General features: G+C 33.7%; 1 protein-coding gene across 1 annotated transcript in view; it reads left to right on the top strand.

The window, feature by feature from the left end:
- The window catches only part of LOC149090244 (putative ATP-dependent RNA helicase DDX5), a 29,571-nt gene extending 7,920 nt beyond the window's left edge, over window positions 1-21,651 (top strand). The window contains exons 3-14 of the mRNA XM_089233247.1: window positions 1,366-1,462; window positions 1,670-1,803; window positions 2,184-2,249; window positions 2,337-2,478; window positions 2,987-3,147; window positions 3,569-3,741; window positions 3,941-3,986; window positions 5,352-5,416; window positions 5,570-5,631; window positions 5,918-5,977; window positions 13,857-14,093; window positions 20,071-21,651. Of these exons, the coding sequence (XP_089089373.1) occupies window positions 1,366-1,462; window positions 1,670-1,803; window positions 2,184-2,249; window positions 2,337-2,478; window positions 2,987-3,147; window positions 3,569-3,741; window positions 3,941-3,986; window positions 5,352-5,416; window positions 5,570-5,631; window positions 5,918-5,977; window positions 13,857-14,093; window positions 20,071-21,116 (2,289 nt within the window). The 3' untranslated portion in view covers window positions 21,117-21,651. The remainder of the gene's footprint in view (window positions 1-1,365; window positions 1,463-1,669; window positions 1,804-2,183; window positions 2,250-2,336; window positions 2,479-2,986; window positions 3,148-3,568; window positions 3,742-3,940; window positions 3,987-5,351; window positions 5,417-5,569; window positions 5,632-5,917; window positions 5,978-13,856; window positions 14,094-20,070) is intronic.
- Window positions 21,652-21,953: the final 302 nt, after the last annotated feature.

The raw sequence follows: 21,953 nt of genomic DNA, 5'->3' as shown, positions 1-21,953 counted from the left end.
TGGAATTTATGGCAGTATATCTGCCAACATGAAAGGGTCACTATGCCCTGGAAATTAAAAAAAAATCATTATTTTAAACTTTTTTCTGTGGATAAAATCTTTTTTGGGATCTAGATTTTTTGAGATTTTTTCCAGCCCCGTCATATTGGTTCATTTTTAGCCGAAATTTTTCATTCTTACCATACTTTTAATTTTTGGGGTAAATTCTGATGGTATATCTTTTAAATTGTATATGATAATAGCTATAGTACCCGGTGCTGCTCTGGTTTTCTTCAGTGAGGCATTTTGGATCACGTGATATCCCCCTCTTTCTTTGAGGGACATACAAACAGTGTCTAAGTTAACCAATATGACGACTTCCTGCGTGACTCGTGAAAGGAAACAAATCTAGATTGAAGAAACATAAGAAATAAGCCCCTTACATCTGCCCCTTAAGTACGAAGACCAGTGTACTAGTAGTTGAATTACCTCATTTTCTTTTCATAAGAAGCAGCACATCTCGTACTGTATATCATCACCATGCTCAATATTCAATGGTTTTTTTTAATACTTTCACCATTACCCCAGGATACAGGATGATTATAATTAAAGTTCTGATTTCCAAACATTGTATAATAAGAACCATACTGGTCAGAATGTCTTGAAGATTTTCATAGATACTCCTGAAGCTGATCTAAATCGGCAAAAAACCGATTGATCTAACCCTGGGCAAATCAATGAAAAATGTAGGCAACAGCAAAGAGGCCAATTTTTTCTTGTGACAAACTCATAAATATATACTTTTCACTTTTCCCGGGATTCTGTGACAATCAGGGTTTAAGCTACTGTTGCATTTTTTGCAAAATACGAAAGAAAATCGTAGAATACGGAAAAAGTAGTGGCCACTTTCGTAAAAATGCATACAGGAGGTACGCAACGAGTAGACATCTAACCATCAATCATTACATTAGCATTTTGCTAAAGCTTTTCCCCCCATTTTCACTTTTTGGTGGGAATTTTTTATCCATCTTAAACCCTGGTGACAGTGCAATGAAACCAGAAAAATATTTGTTGTCCTCAGATTCAAATTATAAAATCACTCTTAGAAATTTTAGGCGCCAATACTGATTTCCCTAGTCGCCCAAGATTTGTCAGTCAGTGACATAAAAGCGTGTTAGAAATAGCATAGCATTTCCTGAATTTAACAATGAAATCCTTGTCAGGCAGGTGACTAGAACTGCCAGGGAGTTCTTCAAGTGAAATGACTTGAGGGGAGAACAACGCATACATCATTAAATTTATTCAAATCTGTTATGTTTGAAGTGGAATTATTTTTTTCTTTTTCAGAATGTTAGTTCTTTTCTAAAACTGAATTTTTTGTTTTAGATGGAGATTGAGAATTTCAGAAGAGCTATGCAAATTACTATTAGAGGGCATAACATACCAAAACCAGTCTTATTTTTTGATGAATGTTACTTTCCAGGTGAGTGAAACATTTTACAGTTCACGTGAACTTCTATGCCTTCAGTAGGTGTGACTGTGTGAAACTGATTTTTGGATCATAATTAGATTTTATGTATTGGAAAAAAAATCTTTGAAACTTTTTCCTGGGATATCGTCTGTGCTATATACATATTGATGTTTATATGAACCCATGCAGTAATCAATGAACTGTTCTTACAATTTCCAGATTATGTGATGGATGCAGTGAGGCATCAGCAGTATGAGAAACCAACACCTATTCAAGCACAGGGTTGGCCCATAGCTCTTAGTGGAAGAGATTTGGTTGGCATTGCTCAGACTGGATCTGGAAAAACTTTAGCAGTGAGTTTTTTTTTCTTAATTTGAAAACTTTTTTTTTTGTCGAATGTAATTTTATCAGTGCCATTACACAAGCAAGTGCATTTTTTTCCTGGATTTATAATTTTCAAGACTATTGTTATTTTTTGTAATCCTCTGTGATAACTTCATTAAAATAACTAGAAAGAGTTACAGGACTTTTTTGTGTGTGACAAATCCCAGGCGCAGATCGTCATGGTGACTTAAAACTAACACCTGGAATTTTCTGTATGTAATTGCTAGATTGCAGTTTACGATATTGTCAGTTTTTATTTGGTAAATTTCTGTGTGCGAAAATAAGTATTATAGCTCTATGTGTTCAGACTAGAGATCTTAGAAATTTAACAATTTTTTTTTTCTTTTAGTACATGCTACCAGCTGTAGTACATATCAATAATCAACCACCTTTAGAACGAGCAGATGGTCCGATAGTAAGTACCCCTATGGAAAAAGATACAATTTGATTTGCTTTACTAACATTGTGGTTGCTTAATCAACTCTTCCTTTTATAATTTTAGGCTCTGGTTCTAGCACCAACTCGAGAACTTGCACAGCAGATCCAGCAAGTTGCTGCTGATTTTGGTCACAGTGTACGAGTCCGTAATACCTGTGTTTTTGGTGGTGCTCCAAAGGGACCACAAATAAGAGATCTTGAAAGGGGTGAGTTTTTTAACTGATCATAATTCAGTATCAAGTCTCACTTTTTTTGGAACATTGCAGTTGAAATGCTTTTGGAAAAGGTTTCACGGTTTGAAGCTGTGGTGCAGTAAAAAAATTGACCTCCTGTAAGGTCTCCACAACTGGTGGTGAATATCTTCAATAGAGACTGGAACACAAGTTGATGTGATTCTCTCAGCAATCTAGAGACAACTTGGAAGATTTTCACTGTTGCTGTTTATAGACTAGATTCTTTTTTTTTTCTTTTGAATGGAGGCCATCAGAGTCAAGATTTTTGTGGTTTTTGAAAATATTACTTTAACATCAAACAATTATTGATTTCTTTACAGCTTTGAACAATTTTATGGGTATTAAAAAAAGTTATTGCTTAATGGCTTCAAATTTCAAGCATGTGGCAAATTGTTTTTAAAACAGAATATCACAAGAGTTTTTTCGATGATGGATTTGTGTGGTATTGAAATGTAGCTATAATAAAATGTTTGCTTCATAGGAGTGGAAGTTTGCATAGCTACACCTGGTCGACTGATAGATTTTCTGGAAGCAAACATAGTGAATCTGAGGCGATGTACATATCTGGTGTTGGATGAAGCTGATCGCATGTTAGATATGGGTTTTGAACCTCAAATAAGGAAAATTCTGGAACAGATAAGGGTGAGCATCAAATCACCTTTAACAATTTTCAAATGTTCATTCTGTTCATGACAAAATTTTTTTTAATGGGTTAAGGTAATAGTCTGATAAATTTTAATTAATTGCATACTAATAAACAGAATGGTTAAAATTATTTGTAGGCGATAGAGAAATTTTTTTCCCGAAGCCAAAGAAAACATGTTGAAAATATATATTCTCAATGGTTGCAAATTCATCTTTGATTTACAGTACTTTGTTGGTTTTGATTCCTTAATTTTTCTGAAGGATTTATTTATAGTTTGTTATTACAGACTTATTTGTATTATATAATTTTTGTCATGTTGCCTTATTATCACAGTATCCCTTATATGTTCACATGCTGGTGGAATTGAAGATAAATTTGAACTTAATTTCAATTTATATTTTTCTCCACATTTAACAGCCTGACCGTCAGACACTAATGTGGAGTGCTACTTGGCCCAAGGAAGTTAGAGCATTGGCTGAAGATTTCTTGAAAGACTACATTCAGATAAATATTGGTGCCTTGGAACTTTGTGCGAACCATAATATCATGCAGATTATTGATGTTTGCCAAGATTTTGAAAAAGAGGGGAAGTAAGTCTTTTTTTTTTACATACTCTATAATTATATAGTACATAAAATTATATATTATATGAATTCATAAAATTTCTATTTAAGTTCTATATAATTAAGAACATTTAATTTTTGTTAACATAAGAAGCTTCAAGAACATTTAATTATCCCATGAGTTTGAAGTTCTTTATTGCAAGTTCTTGATACGTATATTTTTCAGGTTGGTGAAATTGTTAGAGGAAATTATGGCCCAGAAAGAAAATAAGGTAGGCTCATCTCTGTTTTTCATTTGTGCATTAATAAGGTACAGTCAAACCCAGACCTGCCAACTCTCCCGATTTTTCATCCTTCCTCCCACTCTCCGGATTTGTTAAAATTTCTCCTGATTTTGGCTGAAAATTAGATTTTACGTGAGCTTTCACGTTGTCGTGGCATCGATGATTACCGTCGTCGTTATGGAAAACACCCATAGAGGACAGCTGTAGTCATTTCCATCGAGCAGCCTTATGACAACATTTAAGCAACTGGCAAAGACGCGACTTCGTTTCCGTAGCGTTTATTGGCAATCATTTATCAGGGGCATGACCTTGGTTGCCGAAATTCATGTATGATCGTTATTGTATTCCATTAGCCGTGCGGTAAACACGTTTTTTCGTTGGCAGCTTTGTAATTTAAATTTTAATTGTTTCTTCGGATTAAACATCTTTAGAAAGAAAATATAAAACTTTAAGCTATATAATGCGTTCATATACCCAAGATTATCAATCACTGATAGCATCCACGAAAGGAAACACTTATGTTTTATGAACAGTATGTAGATGTGATTTCTCTATTGTGCATGGAAAGACTGACATGGAATTATATTCTGCTCAGGGGCAATGCAGAACTTCCCTTGGGGGGGGGGGGGGTGTAACTTTTTCTTATGAACTTTTTTTTTGATCAAGTCTATGAGTGGGGGGGGGGGGGCCCTCGGGAGAATCTCCAGATTTCGGGATTTTAAAAGTTGGCACGTCTGCAAACCCCAATTCAACAGCACCATTTATTTTGTAAATTTCTGGCATTATAATGAGTTTGGCGTAATACGGAAGCATATGGTTGAGCCCCTGTGCAACCCCTTTATGTGGAAGATTTGCTGACAATTTTGGATGCTAAGTGGGGTTTGCGTGACATGGGGGACACTAACAGATTTGACTATTTATTGTTTGATCATTCTTGAAGTAGTCTAAATTATTGTTGGTTTTTTCCCCTTTTTCTTATTCGCATGCAAACATTGTGACGCATCTTGTGCTTCTGGAATGACTTATATTTGTGATTTTCTGGCGGTTGATTAAACTGCTCACACGTTTAGAAAAGTTTTTCTATCCATATTTTCCTTTTAACTTGTTCTATGATTACGTTGGTGAATATGAGAAAACCATACACACACGTATAATCACAATTATTAATAAGAATCCTGAGTTTTATTCAGTTTTATAGAACTCTTATAAAAATATGAATTGTTATTTTGTAAACACTCTTATCTAATACTTCATTTTATAATATTTTTTTTTGATTCAGATTGAAATGACACTTATTGAAATTCCTAAAATTACTTTTTTTTTTATCAATTCATAATCTGAATTATTTTGCAGACTATAATTTTTGCTGAAACAAAAAAGAAAGTAGATGATCTAACTCGAAGGATGCGAAGAGATGGGTAAGTTATGAAATGAACTTGGTGAATTCAGTTGCATCTTGATAAAATGACACTTATGAAATGCACTAATATCAATATTCTCAAACATTGAGATTGTACATATTTGTATGAATCTTAACAAGCTTGTATATGAAGTTTTTTTTTTCCTTCCAGGTGGCCTGCAATGTGTATCCATGGTGATAAGTCCCAGCCTGAGAGAGATTGGGTGTTAAATGGTCAGTAAGAGTTCTCTAAATAATTCATGAAGAAAAATTTCGTGCTCTATTTTTTTGTTATGCATTTTGTAAAATGAAAAAATTAAATTTTGAATACCATTTGTGTGTAGATATAATCTTGCAAAAATGCTCTGATAAGATCAGTGCTACACACAAATTGAGAAAATGCAGTTATTAATTAAATTCTAAAGTTTGAGAATTGTTTGAAAAGTATTTTTCTACATTTTGAACTTGTTTATTTTAAATTCATTTAAAATCAATTAACCACTTAAATTTCACATTATAGAATTTCGTACTGGAAGGTCTCCTATTTTGGTGGCTACTGATGTTGCAGCACGTGGCCTGGGTATGTATATGAGGATTTTATTTTAGTATATCAAATGATGAAATGAAAATTAATTGTCAAATGAAATAATTGAAATTTCCGGGTTTGGCATGACACTAGAGAGGTATAAATGTGTGTATTTACTTTTATTGGCTCCTATACTGTGTTTAAACTTTGAAGCCCCTTGTTTGGTCTTCTGTTTTTAGTACAACTTGCAGCATGCAATATCAGTGTATACTCGATGTTTTTCCCTTTAAAACCAGTTAAACAAAAATTAAATTATATTTCTCTGACTTTGGGAAAATACAGAATTTGATTCATGTGATCCAGACCTTGGATAATAAATATATTGTACCTTCAGACAACATAAATATTATTCAGTTATTAAAGAAGCAATAACAGTAGAGCATCAACCTAGTAATTTGTAGTTGATGCATATGACAGCTCACAATTATGACAGGACCTGGGCTGTGCTGCATTGAATGGTGTGACAATATCCCAAATTTGGTGGCACTGCTAGGCTCAAACAGGCCGGGTCAGAACTGAGAGGGGGCAAACTTTTTTTTGGTCCAAAGAACACAGTGGAGAAGGTAACAAAATTGTTTGCTCCTTACAAAATTCCTCGTTACACACTGGGTTTAAAGACATGTTTTGGTTCATCTATGATTCCAGTGTGTTCACGGTGTTCAGACAACAGTTAAAATACACTGTTGAAAATGTTAACACAATTATTTTTCATTTATGTTGTGATAATTGTAAGCAATTTTATATATATATATGCACCATCTGCATAATTAGTAGATTCATTCGGCCTATCAGTCACCCTGCCTAATGTAAAGGAATGTCCAATCTGCTGCGAATGACATTTCGTAGGCAGCCACTTTAAACCTGCTTGTGTTTGGGTCATCCTGTACAAACAGTAATAACTGTAGAAAAAAGCGGACAGAAAAATAATGGATTCCAGCACATTCGCTTTCGTTTATGGTTTTGTAATTTTAATAATGCATTGCACTATTCTCTCACTTACTCGAATTCCATTTCTGTAACTCTTAGTGCTATATTGTTAAAGACCACAGCAGTGTCTCGTGAAAAACTACACTTCATATTTAATTTTTAACATCAGCAGTGATGTATGTTTCTATTTTTGAGTGACATTGCTCAATTCTCAAATTTTTCCCCCCACCTACTATAGTTAAGCAGTCTTAAATGATCAGTTGAAGATGCATATTAATGAAATATGAATGAATGTGGGTTTTCATGAAATGAAAAAAAATTAGGCGTGACTTGAAGTGTTCAGCATCATTATGAAATGTGTTCAGTCACTAAAATAGTTTGAAAAGCATTGAGCTGCAGAATTTCAAATATTAATTGCCCAGCTGCTTAGTTGGAGTATGGTTAATAAGTAAAACAACTAAAGTTCTAATAAGAGAAACATGATAATTGCAGGGGTGGGAACTCGGTGCCAATTGCGCCGCACTGCGCCAAAACTAATATCTTGCGCCATCCTTCTCCAATAGCGTATTTTCGTATTTTTCTGTGCCAAATAACATTTTGTTTCAGCATGCCCAGAATTTTGGAAAGGGCGCCAAAAAATTTTTGTTCCTGCTAGCCACGAAACGTTTTTTACGAGAAGAGCGTGTTTTATTCCACTATACTTAAACTATCGGCCCCTGCCTCGGGCTTTCCATCACGAAATCCCGATATTGTCCGTGATCGTGGAACTGAAGATGGTTTGCAATGCCTTTCAGCTTTAAAGTGCAAATTCGAGTGTTTCCGTTTAAAAAAAAAGTCGTCACTGGAAGCAGCAGAAATTACTGTAGTCGATTGTCATTGTGTTAAATCCCGATGTTTCGTGAAAAAAATGTTCATTCTGGGAGTAAAAAGCGCATGTCCGCTGAATTACGAATGTTAGTTTAGAAACTTTGCCGAATAGCGAGCGGTAAATCGCCAATGTTGCCGAATAACGAGCGTTAAATCGTCAATATCGCCAAATAACGAGCGTTAAATCACCAATCTCACCAAATAGTGAGTGTCAGATCGCCAATCTCGCTAGATAATGAGTACTAAATCGCCAAACATCGAGTTGATTCTTCTGAAATTCTCTCCCATTTTGCAACAATTTCTTTCCAAGTATAAAAAAATTAAAAACTTATAAAATTTTTTTAGCTCATTTGAAGTGCTGCTGTTCAAGGCAGCAAATAGTGTCGTCAGTAAGCAAAAATCATCTTAAATAGACAGGTGCAAAAAATTTTATGACAGCCGCTCTTTCAAACAAGGTGTCAAAAGCCTAAAACACCAAAAACAAAAATCAAGCTGACGAAAAGATGTTTGATAACAAAAGACATGCTGCAGTTTTATTTTGAAAAGGGTTGAGGGTCAACGAAAATATTCTTGTTAATTTCACTGCTCCAATTTATAAATATCTGCTCCGAATCCCATATTTTGCTGCTGCAAAATTGCTCCAAATCTCGAATTTGCTGCACCAAATCCTGAATTTGCTGCACCAAATCCTGAATTTGCTGCTCCAAAACTGCTCAGAATCCTGAATTTTGCTGCTCCGAAATGGACTTAGTCACTTCCCACCCCTGTAATTGTTATTCCTTGAATTAAAAATGAAGCTAGAATTTTCCGATTTTTACATTAATGTCTTGCTTTTTAATTTTCATTTTCATTCGAAAAGTTGTCATAGTTTTTTCTTCCATAAATGTAAATTGTAATAAAATTGCAATGTCCTGAGTTAAACTTATTTTCTGTGTTTGGAATATTATTGGAATTAGTGGGGGATTTGTTTTTGGAATATATGACAAATTTATACCAAAAGTGAAAATAGATATCTTATTGGAAAAGTTTCAATGATTTTTTATATCTATGTTTGAATACATTGTTTGAGCTCTTTTTTTTGTGTTGAGTGTACAAAAGGTATTAATTTTTTGTATTCTGTATTTTTAATTTATTGTCATTTTTGCTACCAAACAAGGGGCTAAATTAATCATTTTTATAATAGTATTTTCTATTTTTGGTTATAAAAAAATATTTTTCTTTAAAGTTATCATATTTACCTGACATAACGTTCTTTCTCTTTCTTTTTTTGCAGAGGCACTGTAATAGGCAAAAATTTGTGGTGCCTCTGGTGTTGTGAAGGTGTTATGCAAATAAAAAAGAGCAGCTCATTTTGTCGTCACATGTAGACTCGTGGGCTACAGGTGGTCCTTGTCATCCACATCCACCTGGCTCCCAGGAGACAAAAAATATCAATCTCCAGAGATATTTTAGGGGGCAGAGGGTACTGATACTTGTGCCTTTTGCGTTTTCTAGTGTAGACGACGTGCTGCCTCTCTTAAGCTATAAAGCAAACTGTCATGTCATAACCCACAAACAGAAAAATGGAAAGAAAACTGGAATGTTGGCATGTGGTCTGCGTTACCTGTGGTTGGAAACACTAAAGCAATTCATTTTTAATAAGTGAAGAAAGTTTAGGAGCCCCGGAGCTTTTTAAAAATATAATTGATTAGGTAATGGATTTCAACATCCCATGTTATTTTCTATCAATACTAATGTTCATATTTTACTACTTTCTAAAAGTTAAGTTAATGCTATTTAGGTAAGCCTATAAATAAATTGACTGATGAAATGATACTGGTGGGCGTCGTTCTATGTCCATTAGGTGTTTAAAAAAAAAAGTTATGGGGGAGAGGTGATTCTGCATTGTAGAAATAAACGTGGCAGTTTCAAATTTCAAGGTATATCAAATCATCAATTATTGGAAAATCACAAAAAAAAATTATATATATATATATAAAATGTGCTACTTTTATTGTTCAAACAACAATTGGTCACACAAACAATCATTGAAGTAGCAGGGAGGGGAACAACAGCTTGTAGGTTATATGTATTGTTTCCAGTTAAAACATGACTTGATTATTCAGCTCTTAACATTAAGCTTCTAGGTCCAAGTGGTCATTGATAGTGATTTGAGGGTCGCGTTGCTCTGGGGCTGAAGTACAATCCATGGAAGGCTATGCATGCAGACTTGAGATTGCACCACGGCCAGCTGTTACACAAAAACCCCTGACCAATAGTTTTGTAAAAAGCTCTTGAGCCTGCGAAAAGAAAAGACCTTATCTTCGTCCTCCATCGATCTGCAGCTGGTCTCCATGGATGTCTTCAATTTGACTTGTTGCTCATGCACACATTCATGTGTAAACAAAGCCATGAGATCTCGAATGGGTAACAACTTGTGACTGAAGAATAGCTACCAACCGCAGGTAAACTTACTGGCAATGCTTTTCTATATTTTCTTTTTGTCCGTTGAATTTTGTCAGTGCTTTCCATTTCTCGGTCAGATTTTCAATTTGTAGTTAATAGTTAAAACCAGCATTCATCATGCATATTTGAGATGTAAGTTTATACATTTTAAGCAATACATTTTTTGCTTGTTCTTACTTATTTCTTTTTCAGAATTTAATAATTTTAAACCAATAGATCTCTCCAGTGATATTCAATGCACCAGATATCTACATTTCATGTTTTACAGTACATCGAATAAATGTTTGGTGGTAGTGAGTTATGCTTGAGAATAAAATTTGGCATAAAATATTTCATTTGTTTATTTGTATAAAACAGCATAAAATGAAGTCTCCTGTATATATCAAGAGAAAGACATTAATTGGCCTAATTTCATTGTTTTTGTTTTGAAGTAAAAGTTTTGAATTAAATAAAAATATCTGGTATTAATCCTTAAATAATTAAAATTCAGCATGTGTGTGATTTGACACCAAATTATAATGCCATTATCTAAAAACTTGTTAAACCTGTATTTTTTTTTTTTGCTTTAGCCAAAACTAAGAAAAAATGAATCTATTTCAAAGAATCAAAATCTCACACACATGCTCTATTGCATTTTGCATCCTTTATTTTAAGTATCGGAAGTAATGACCAAGTTTAATATAGGGCTCCCATTTGTCTTAGTTTTTTTTACATTTTTATCACAAAACCTATCAATGAAATTTGTATAATTGATTTTAAGTGAGGAGGGAACCATCGATATAATCCCAAATAATACAAATGTAGTGGATTGCAATTAATGATTCTGCCAAAGCAGAAATTTTATTGTTTTCAAAGTTATTTGTCGGGGTGTATGTGTACCATTTGGTGGTTTATTAATTTTTCATTTGTTTAGTTTGAGGGTTCAACAAATAGAGTAGTCATTAAAACTTCTGCCTGGTTGAAAAAAAAAAAGTAATTTTGGTAAACATACATCATGGTCTTGGACAGTAACTAACATTCATCATTCAAAATTATGGTGCACATTTTGTGTGTAGGTGAAACAACAGTTTGCATAACAAAGAGCAGTTGGGTACATAGGCCTATTCTAGGTTTTGTGACTGATGATACCTGATAACATTCAGTTGTCTTCTGTACTTTTATGGCATGTAGAGGCATAAACAATATTTACAATGCTCAGGAAAGAGCTAGAAATTAAAGTGCTTCATTTGTGAAAAACGATTACACTGGCATTGAGCGTTAAAATTTAAACAAATTTCTTTAAAAAAGGGGGTGGAGAACGCATTAAAACCATCCAGTTCATCTTAACCTATTTACATCAGACCTTGTAATTTATACATTTTGCACTGTGCTTTTGAAAGTGGTCTCGAAGGAGCTTCATTCTTGAAAAATGTATATGTCTTCATAATTTGCTGTGCATTGTCAAAGAGAGTTGACAGACTCTGCACTTTGGAAGACTCCAAAAGAATAATGTGATATATAAGGAGAGAGAAGATTTATTTGTGGTTGTAGTTCAGTGTTTTGGCCAAAACTTGTTTTTATAACCAAGTCATTTGTCATTTTGCTTTGGCTCAAAGTCAATCTTACAGGATACTGAAATAGTGCTATGAAAAAAGTTTTTAAAATTTTTTTAAAATATCCTCAGAGAATTTTTTTATGCTATGATTATGTTGTGTAAGAGGGGTACCCTCCCCGTCCTAATTTCTAATTTTTTGAGTGGGAGCCCTGTAAATTGTGTACAGGTTATCTGATTTCAGCCATTGGTAATAGTATGTACTGTAGGATCCACACTTATATCAAAGCTGCATTTAGTGAGAATCTGGATATATATTGAGAAAACTAATAAAATTCATGTTATTTTATTTGGTACATTTGGTACAATGCAAATTGTATTGAAATTCTGTGACATTTGAAGAGTAAATTTTCTCTGCATTTCTGATTTAATGAGAAAATTAGAATAGGGAACTATAAGGAAAGAATATATAATTAATAATTACCAGTTAAAAGATTCTAGAACAGTAGTTGCTATAAGCACTTAATTTCTATAATTTGATATTTTTGACTCAAATATAGTAAGTACATTAGTAAGTGACCACATTTACTGATCATTTTCCTTGGTAACAAGCTTCTCACTAAATGTGTTTTCTACTGTAGTTTCAGTTTTATTGCAGGGAGTGGCAGATTTATTTATATTAAATATAAATATAACATAACTTTTCTTTATTTGTTAGTCCATTATTTCAATGCATAAAAATACTTTCAAATGTTAGTTACGGTTAATGGATTATATTTGGGTTTAAATATTGTGCTTTCTATGATCTATTTTGTTTTCTATGAACGTGGTCAAAAAAATTAAGGAACATATTGAAATACTATCACAATGATTCATGCTGATGTAATTATTTTGTAAGATTGGTACAGGCCAATATCAAATAAAAATTTTCAAGGGACCTGATAAAGTTATCATTAAAAGGGATTCACACACACATACACATTGTTGTAGATGGAATTTTATGTATATTATCAATATGGGAAACTTCTTATCCAAAGAGTAATTATATTAATATAGGTAGTGTAGTTATATGCTGGTTTCACCCTTCTTTTTTATACAATCTTCCTTATTCAAGAGGTTAGCTTTGATGTCAGCAATGTATATAATATAAACATAAAATTGAATAGTGTTAATCAGGCTACAAATATATTTGATATGAATATATGAATGGTTTCATGTGGAAGAAGGCGGAACCAAGGTATCTATGAATCTAAAGTAGGAAAAATGAAAATATTTACATATTTTTATGTTATTAGAATAAAATTCTGCAATAGTTATCAAAAGGGGCGGGGGGTAAAAACTGAACCATTTTTAGTCAAATATTGATAGTCTAGCATTCTCACTTGTGACTGGCTCTACTTTTGAATTCACTAAATTTTGCATCAATTTGCTAGTGAACATTCACCCAACAGTCATGAGGCACTCAAGAATAATGAGTTATAATGGATTCAAAAGTATTCATTATATTTATTTCGATTACATTCAATACAGTTACAAATGGATTGTTTTAATCACAAGCATTTACAATGAGCTATACCTAGGTGAATTTTGGACATCAATGCAATTTATTTTTCAAAGTTTCTTAAACTTCTGATGGATAAATGCTCTCTATGAACTTGAATATATAGCTGAATGCATTTGAGGTTGAAAACGCTTGATGTCATTGAAAAACTTAGTATTCTACTTTTACTTCACATAGTAGATAGTAGTAAAAAAATAAGTAAGAATATTATTTCATTGTCTTAGAAACATTGTTGATAGATGCGTGGAAGGGAGTGGGGCACTATGATATTTTTCCGATACAATTAAAAAAGAAATATTAGTTTTAGATAGTTGGCACATGGTTTTTTAAAAAATGGTGCTGGAAAAAAATAAATTCATCATTCATGCTAAGGGAAGTTATATATTGCAAAGATATTAAATTGCTTGGTCAAAAGTCTATAGCTATAGCTGTTGTTTCAAACTATTCAAATTGAGAAGTGATGGGAGGGGAGGGGGGAAGAGTTGGAAGTAATTTTTCTTTGTATGCACTAATGAAATTTTTTTCCCCTTCCATTTATGCAGATGTTGATGATATAAAATTTGTCATCAATTTTGATTATCCGAACTGTTCCGAGGATTATGTGCACCGCATTGGCCGAACCGCCCGTAGCAACAAGTCTGGGACAGCATATACATTTTTTACGATGGGAAACATGAAACAGGCGAATGATTTGATATCTGTTCTTGAAGAAGCCCATCAAACTGTCAACCCTAAGCTGTACGAACTTCATGATATGGCTAGAGGTGCTGGTGGAAGATGTAAGTCACGATTTATAAGAAGATTTTAATAAATTTTGCACTCAAAAGTTCATGCTTGTAGCATTTTTTTTTCTTTTTGTTGTTGGTGGGGGCAAAGAAAATGAGCACTAGCTATAAAAACTTTTCAGGGTTGGGTATTTATAGGACACCTAGCTTTTTGAACATTAATTGTTGAAATATTCAGTAATACGAATTCAAGGGTTACAACAGGCAAATTGCCCAACGAGGTGGCTGAAAAAATTTGGCCATAAAAAATGTGGCTTTCCATTTGTTATATTTTCCTCAATTCCTTCAGTTTGAAGTAAAAGAATTTAAATCTAAACCTGTCAGGTAAATGAATTAATTATTATAATCTAATGACTCAATCCATCAAATACAGCAATGTTTTTCAACCTGCTGTCAGTGAGTACTTTGTAAATTGTTCATGGGATCATTTTCATTTATTACCATTGCATGAATGACACATTTTGTGAAATAACAATTTATTCAATTTTTTATATGTAAATTGTAAAAAAAATATAAATTTTTTGGATTGTATTTTTGGGGGATCTTGAAATTTACGTTCTGATGCTATGGGGGGTCTGCATTGCATATTGACCTTCACTACAGGAGCATCAAAAAGGTTGGGAAAAACTGCAGTGCAAGATTTAACTCTATTCAATTTGGTTACACCTTTACTTTTTCAGTCATGTCATATAACAAATATTTTGTAATTTTAACCATTTTAATTGTTCAGTTTTCCCCCCTTCGTTCACCCAAACAATCTAGCAATAAAATAATTGCATTTTCTCAAATGGATGATATAAAAGTTTTACAAACTAGTGCTGAAGGGTGTTTTGAAGTAATCAATTGAGCATTGTCACATTTGCATTTTTTTCTTATCACCTCCCTCCCTGTGGAAAGAATAAATGGCCAAACTGTTATTTATCAATCCCTATTTCGTAGCAGCAGATCCAAAGCCTGCTAGTATGCCTTGTATAAAACAGATGTTAAGCAACAATTATCGGTCATTGATTTTCAAGTCAAATTGCATCTAAATTCAACTTCATTATTTTCAGTAATCAATATAGCCATTAGCTAAGGAATTCTCCAGGATTCGATAGCAAATAGGTTCAAGTACTGCATTATGGCTTTGAGCAATGCCTTTCCTCCGAAACAAAATACCAATAATCTTGTTTGCATGTTTAATTGTTTTATAATGAAGTGTAGTATGGATTAAAGTATAATTACATTAGGAAAAGAAAAAAAATGAGCAACTTGGTAGGTATATATGCAGTGTGGAGCTCGTATTGTATTTACCAATTTTAATTAGCAACTCTGTCGAATGTGTGCATACTGATATCTTTTAAGGGGCTAGGCAATTATTCGTATTCATTTCCGCTTTGGGCTGTATTTTGAACTCAACACACACACACACCTTAGGCAATCGTAAAGTAAGTAACACTTATGTATGCAATACTTTCTGGCATGCATCAATTTTTTTAGAAAAGATGCATGCAGGGGCTCCCATCACTTTGTGATTTTGAAAAGACTGGAAGCATTAATGCTATCCAGCCATCCTGCAGCCCAAGAGAGCAACACACTCATGCATAACTGAGTATAAATCAGTCTTGAAAAGTTGCAGTAGAAATCGTAGAAAGTTGGTGCTTCCCCTTGGGTACGAGTCTATTTTTGCATTTACTTCATGGAACACCTCTGCCCAGAACTACAGGATAGCCTGTAAATTTTGTTTGGTTCCACCAGATTTTATTTCACAGGACATCTTGAAAGGCACCATGGAAGCATTTTTTTTTCTCTGACGGTGTGCCTAAGGTAAAGGAAACTTGAGGAGAGAGAGACATCATTTACTGGGAGCACCAATGTCAATATTGTCCATTTTACATATATTTTATTAATCACCTATGTGTGTACTTCTATTTTATAGCCATAAAAAGTTATTACAAGCACTCACTGCCTTCCAGTTTTGATTTTGAAGTTGGTAGATACAATATACTCCACCCTTGTTGAAGAACCTCTTAGAATGAATCCAATTAGAACTAAGAGTTTCCATGAATGACCCAACTGCAATTTTTATATTCGTAGTACCAGCTGCAGACGCAACACCTGGCATCGCTTAACAAACCGATCCAAAACTTGTTTAATTTACTTTTTGTTTTTAATATTTTCTTTAGCATTTTTATTTTTCTGTAAAAACCCGATATCTTGTCCAACAGTTAACTCTTAATCTTTTTTTTAAACTAAAAAGTAAATTACAGAATGTGCATTTTATTAAGCTTTGATCTGTAAAAATGAAGATTATAAATATTTGTTTTGATTTTTTTTTCTCAAATGTAATTCAAAAACATATTTTATTACCAATGGAATGTACCTGAATTGTAAGACAATAAAATGTATTGAGAAATAACTTTTGGCCTATTTATTCCTTTGACACTTTGGGGGGTTCATGGAAGTTAAAAAAAAAAAAAAAGCCATGTTATAATTAAATACTCAGTATTTATATAGTGGTAATCAAAATATGCAGATGCAAAATTTTTATCAAACAGTATTTTTCCCTTCAAAGTTTGCAGTGTTTAAAAGTTGTCTGCAGACCTCCAAGAATCTGTGAAGGCTGTTGTAGGATGCATTTTAGACCAACGGAAATTCATATTAAAATATAGTGAAAAGGTATAGCATATAGCTCTCTAAGTCCTCCCGCCCCACCACTTTTCAGGGTTCCCAGTAACCTAGAAAGTCAGGGAAATAAAGAATGGTTAAATAAAGTGAATATTTCTGCAAAGTCAGGGAAATATGCAAATATTTGATAAAAGTCAGCAAAATTTTCTGTGGGGGGAAGGAACCTCCAAAAACAAATTCAAAATTTATGAGGTTAAAATTTTGAATTATTTTAATTTTGGAGTTTTGGTCAAGGTAATAATCAAGCAGATCTTGCTGGCAATCCTGCCTTTGATATTTGATCAGGAAGCCCTGGAAGAAAAACTCATTGGATTAAATTAAAAGATAAGCATATAACAAATTTAGAAAAAAGAATTGGAAAAGTGTTACAATTTCAGTTTTTCTTCTGTGTTGGTGGATTTTTCCTTTGGGTTCCATTACCGTAGGTTCCAATGCTTGATTTTTTTTTTAGCCTCATTAAAATCTTCCTGTCTGAAACCAGATTTTTCCACTTTGTCTCTTGGAGCAAACTTTGCCACTAAAAAAATCCGAGTACTTTTTTCAGAGTCCTTGCAATCCTGGGCTTACTGTGTTTTTTCAAAAAAATATTGGGAATTGAAATTTCAAGTACAGGAAATCGGCAATTGTGTGTGTTTCCGAATATTATGCCAAGAGTGAGCAAAGTTGCTAATTATTGCTAAAATCACCAATGGTGGGAAATGAAGTGCAACTGTAAATCAGTGTATTAAAATAAATTTTACGATGAAAACATGAGTTATATGTGTGTGAGATATTTACAGTCAATTTTCTTTCATGAGTTGGCAAAATAATTTTAAATCCTTGGTTTTTCAGTGAAGGGTAAAAAATTCAAATAGGCTTTGTTGAAAATGTGGAAAACTAACTAGACGGTAAAAAGTATGGGAAAATGGGCCATATGGTCACCAGACGTCCCAAAAAATTGTCAGTTTTGCCTTTTATTTGTATTAAAATGTTTCTTCCATGCAAAATTCATATTTTATCACCATACACTACAGATTTTTAGTCTGGGAATTTGCACCTATGTATTGGGATCAATCCAGTGAAATTGGATAGAAAATACTGTGTTTAGCTGATGGATGTTTTGTTTACTTCTTTGTATTGGATTTAGCATTGCTTTATAATTTTTGAGTGGATAAATTGCAAAACAAGATCAAGGGTTGGCAGTTTTGAATCATTGCTTTTAACTCTTAAATTGTACAATGAGTTAGAAATTTCCCCTTGTGTTGCGCCAAACATTAATAAGCGATTACAGCAGTATTAACCTCATGTACAAGATTTGAGGAGTTTCAAAGTTGAAATGTGACATGATTTTTAAATGCATTGGGTAAAATGTTATTAGTGAAAATTTTACCAACTGAAATAAAAGTCTGTTACGGAAATGTGGTTGGTAAGGTATTCAGTTTCGCCCAAGAAATCATCAGTGGAATTCTTTTTTTGGGTCAAAAACTGAATAAGCCGCTGAATACATGTTTCTTCTGGAAGCACATATATATCCACATGGTACCAACATAATTTTGATTCACTTTTATAACACAACTATTGGTAACCTCAAAGTTGAAAATTTCGATGGGCACGAGGAAATTCTTTTGTCATATTAATTGTAATAGTTGTAAAAATCTTTCACTTCTCACTCTAATTTTACATCAAATTGTTAAGAATTTTCACTTCAAAGAGCATCAAGAGTTATTCCTATTCAAATTCAATGTACCAATATAAAGGAAATAAATTGGTTAATCCAGAAGGAAGCCAACAATGCTAAACGAACATGGGAAAAAAAAGTTTGCTGCTCAGGTGGCAGCAAAGAGGCAGAAAAAATCATGAGTGTACTTTACTACACGCTTTTAATTTCAGACATAATTTTTATCAATTTCTTTGACTGAGAAACCTACTTGGTGTCCCAATAACATATTTGTTTTTGATATTAATAAATGAAATCAAATTTTACTAGACTAGAAATAGAAGGAACTATTAAATATTTTCCGTATTCTCTCTGGGAAAAAGGTATAAATAACTGTTCAGGGGTGCAATGGAAAAAAGACCTTGATTAATGTCTTGCATGAAACACATGCATTGCATTGAGAAAATCATTAAACATAACTGATTGAAATTTGAGGAAAATAAATTGTAAAAATTTTTTTCCCAGTTATTCCACATTTTTACACCATTTACAGTCAGTCCTGCTTATAACTAAATTGGAAAATATTCGTTAGCATTAATATTTACATAGAGTGAAACCTTGTTACAAAAAAAAAAACAATGGATAAATCTCTCTACAATTTTTTTTAGTCTTATTTGGAAATGTCTGAGTTCTAATCTTAAACTATTGCCTCTTGATATATATAACAAGAATCCCTCATACAATACTACTTTTTTTTTGGTCAGCAAAGTATTGTATCAAGGTTTCACTGCATTATATATCACTTCATTATATCCATACTGGCTTGAGCATAGATAAGCAATACAAAATTTATGGAAAATAAAAATACACTGTTCTATGTGAAAATTCGTAATATCTGTTTGTTATAAGCGAGTCTCTGATTGCATTAAGTCTCATTCAAGAATGAATTTCCAGAATATTAATTTTTTTGCCATAAAAATAATTATTGAAAGAAAGAATTTTTGCTTTCCACATGAGCAAATCATTGACCATATGATCTCGGTATTTGAAATGGAAAAACATTTTTGAGCATTTCCCTATGAGGCAAGTTTATTTTTGGGTTGTATTTAACAAGAAAAAAAAAATATCTATAGGCTTATTAATTGTGTTTATTTGAACAAATCTCTCATCCTGAATATTTTTTGCAACAATGTTCCCTGTGACCTGGAAAGTCGGAGAAAATAAGGGAAATGAAAAATAATTAGGCGAAGTGTAAAATATTTGATAAAAGTCTAGTAAAAATTCCGGGAAGGAAAAAAAACATTTTGGGAAGGTCAATGTTTTGAGTTATATGTCTTCAGGAGTTTCAGTTGGGAAATTCTTGAGCTTTGTTCTGAAAAATGATCAAGCAGATTTGAAAAACTCTTAAATAAAAGAGTGTTCTGAAATTGTTATGTAAGTTACATTTACTCAAATTGAATACACACCTTATAATGTATATGGACTTCAAAGCAGAATATGCTGAAATCTGTGATGTGCTGCTGCAGAACAATCTAGAAGAATTTTAAAAAAATGCACATAGTGCTCTTTACCTTCGGCATACAGATATTTGAAATTGTTATTTTCTTTGATGCATTATTTTTCAAATGCATAATTTTTTCTATCTCATTGTTCTTTTTATTGTTACAGCACGAAACAGACGAGGTGCTGGTGCTGGTGGCAGAAGCTTTCGTGATGATTTTCGAGGTGGGCGTAGAGATGACTTTCGGATGAGTGGTGATAGGTCTAGAGGACCTGGAGGAGATAGTTATGGACGTAATGATCGTCCAGACATGCGTAATAATCGAGGTCCAGACATGAGGAATGATCGTGGACCAGATAGGGCAGGAGCTCGGATGCCAGATAGTCGCCAAGGTGGACGACACGGTACTCAGTCGCAACGAGAGCCTTATGGGAATCAGATGCCTGATGGTAATGAATATGGAAATAGAGGTGCATACAGTGATGGCACTAGGGGAGGTGCCGGTCAGAGGGGTCGAGGTGCTGGCTCATCATATGGCATTCCAGCTAATCAGGGCAGTGGTGCTAGAGGACCAGCAGGGCTGTTGGATGCACCACAACATGATATGTATGGCTCACGTCAAGGTCAGGGTATGGAAAGTGGACGTGCTAGCGGTTATGGTGCACCGCAGATGAATGGACCATCAGATCGTGCTCGTCAACAACAGATGGCTGGTCCACGAGGTCGACCAGATCATAACATGGATTATGAGCAGATGAGAGGACCACCAGGTAGTCGACCGCAAGGTGTAGAGTCCAATGGGTTGCATGCCAGGGCAGAGCGCAACTTGCCTCATGATCAAATGAGAGGCCCTCAAGGTCGCTCTCAGGGACCAGATGTCACCGGGCCACACAGGAGAGATTTAAATGGATCTCAGGTCAGGCCAGATCGAGGAATGCAGCATGATCAGATGGCTGCACAATCAAATCGTTCTTATGGCATGCAACAACAGGATGCAAATCGTGCTGGTGGTCGTTCATATGCCCAACAGTATGGTGGGCATCAACAGTCCCAGGCAGAAGATACTGCCTTGCTCTTTAGTTCCATCAAACAGCCACCTCCTCCACCCCCACCAGTTCCTGGTGACGGGTATGGTAGCAGGGGAGCCTCTAAAGTTGGACAACAGCCGTTATTAGGCGGTGCTCCTGCGATGAATGGTTATTACCCACAATGAGGAGAGATGTAATTCACATTTCGATCACATGTTGAAGGATTCCATCTGCTGGCATATTTATTTCAGTGGTTCTTTTATTTTGTATTAATCGAATTCACAAAGAATTGAGTTTTTTCTTTTTTCTTTCCTTGTTGAACGAACGGAGATGGTCGTAGATTTGACTGTCTAGTTAAAGCATATACAGAGTTAGATACGAATAGAAGAAACAAAGAATTTGTTGAGGATCAAGAAGAAGAAGAAGAAAGCATTTTTCTTGTTTTATGGATTGTCTACTTTGTTTCTCATCCTTTTATTTTTCTTTTCTTTGGTGCATGTGTGTGTATATATATGAGTATTGTATATGTGATGAGCATCTCCCCTGTTTTTTGTTGAAAGAATATTCTCGTACAGGAAATTTTTTTTTGAGTTTTTTTTTTGCAAAATTAATCGATATGTTGAGATCAGATCAAGGTTATCAGTAATGAGAAATAGTGTGCAGCACATTTCTACAAATGCCTGTACGATTAATAAAAGTCCATTTTTTTTAAAAATCTCATTTTTTTTGTGTATTCATTTAATATTTGATTACTAGCCAAGATACCTTGTGCTGTGTCCAGCTTGCCTATAAATAAACCTTTACATTCTTAGATACATTAGAAGGAATTTTTAGCACATCTTGTGATTTGTCACGAGTGAGATGAACCATTACATCACTCATAGTAAAATACTTGGTGAAATTTATATGTGGCAAAGTGGAGTGGTTTTTTCCCCTCTATCACTTTATGTTCTCATGTAGTTAGATTTTTTTTTTATTGTTTTAAATTTCATTGTTTTATTTCATTATTTTCAAAAAGGCTG

The sequence above is a fragment of the Pholcus phalangioides genome, unplaced genomic scaffold, assembly GCF_987345545.1.
Source record: "Pholcus phalangioides strain wild (caught in Gottingen) unplaced genomic scaffold, Ppha-v1.0 ptg000001l_1, whole genome shotgun sequence".
In the NCBI taxonomy this organism is placed as follows: Eukaryota; Metazoa; Arthropoda; class Arachnida; order Araneae; family Pholcidae; genus Pholcus; species Pholcus phalangioides.
The sequence above is the reverse complement of the archived record's forward strand: the minus strand, read 5'-3'. Positions and strand labels throughout refer to the sequence as shown.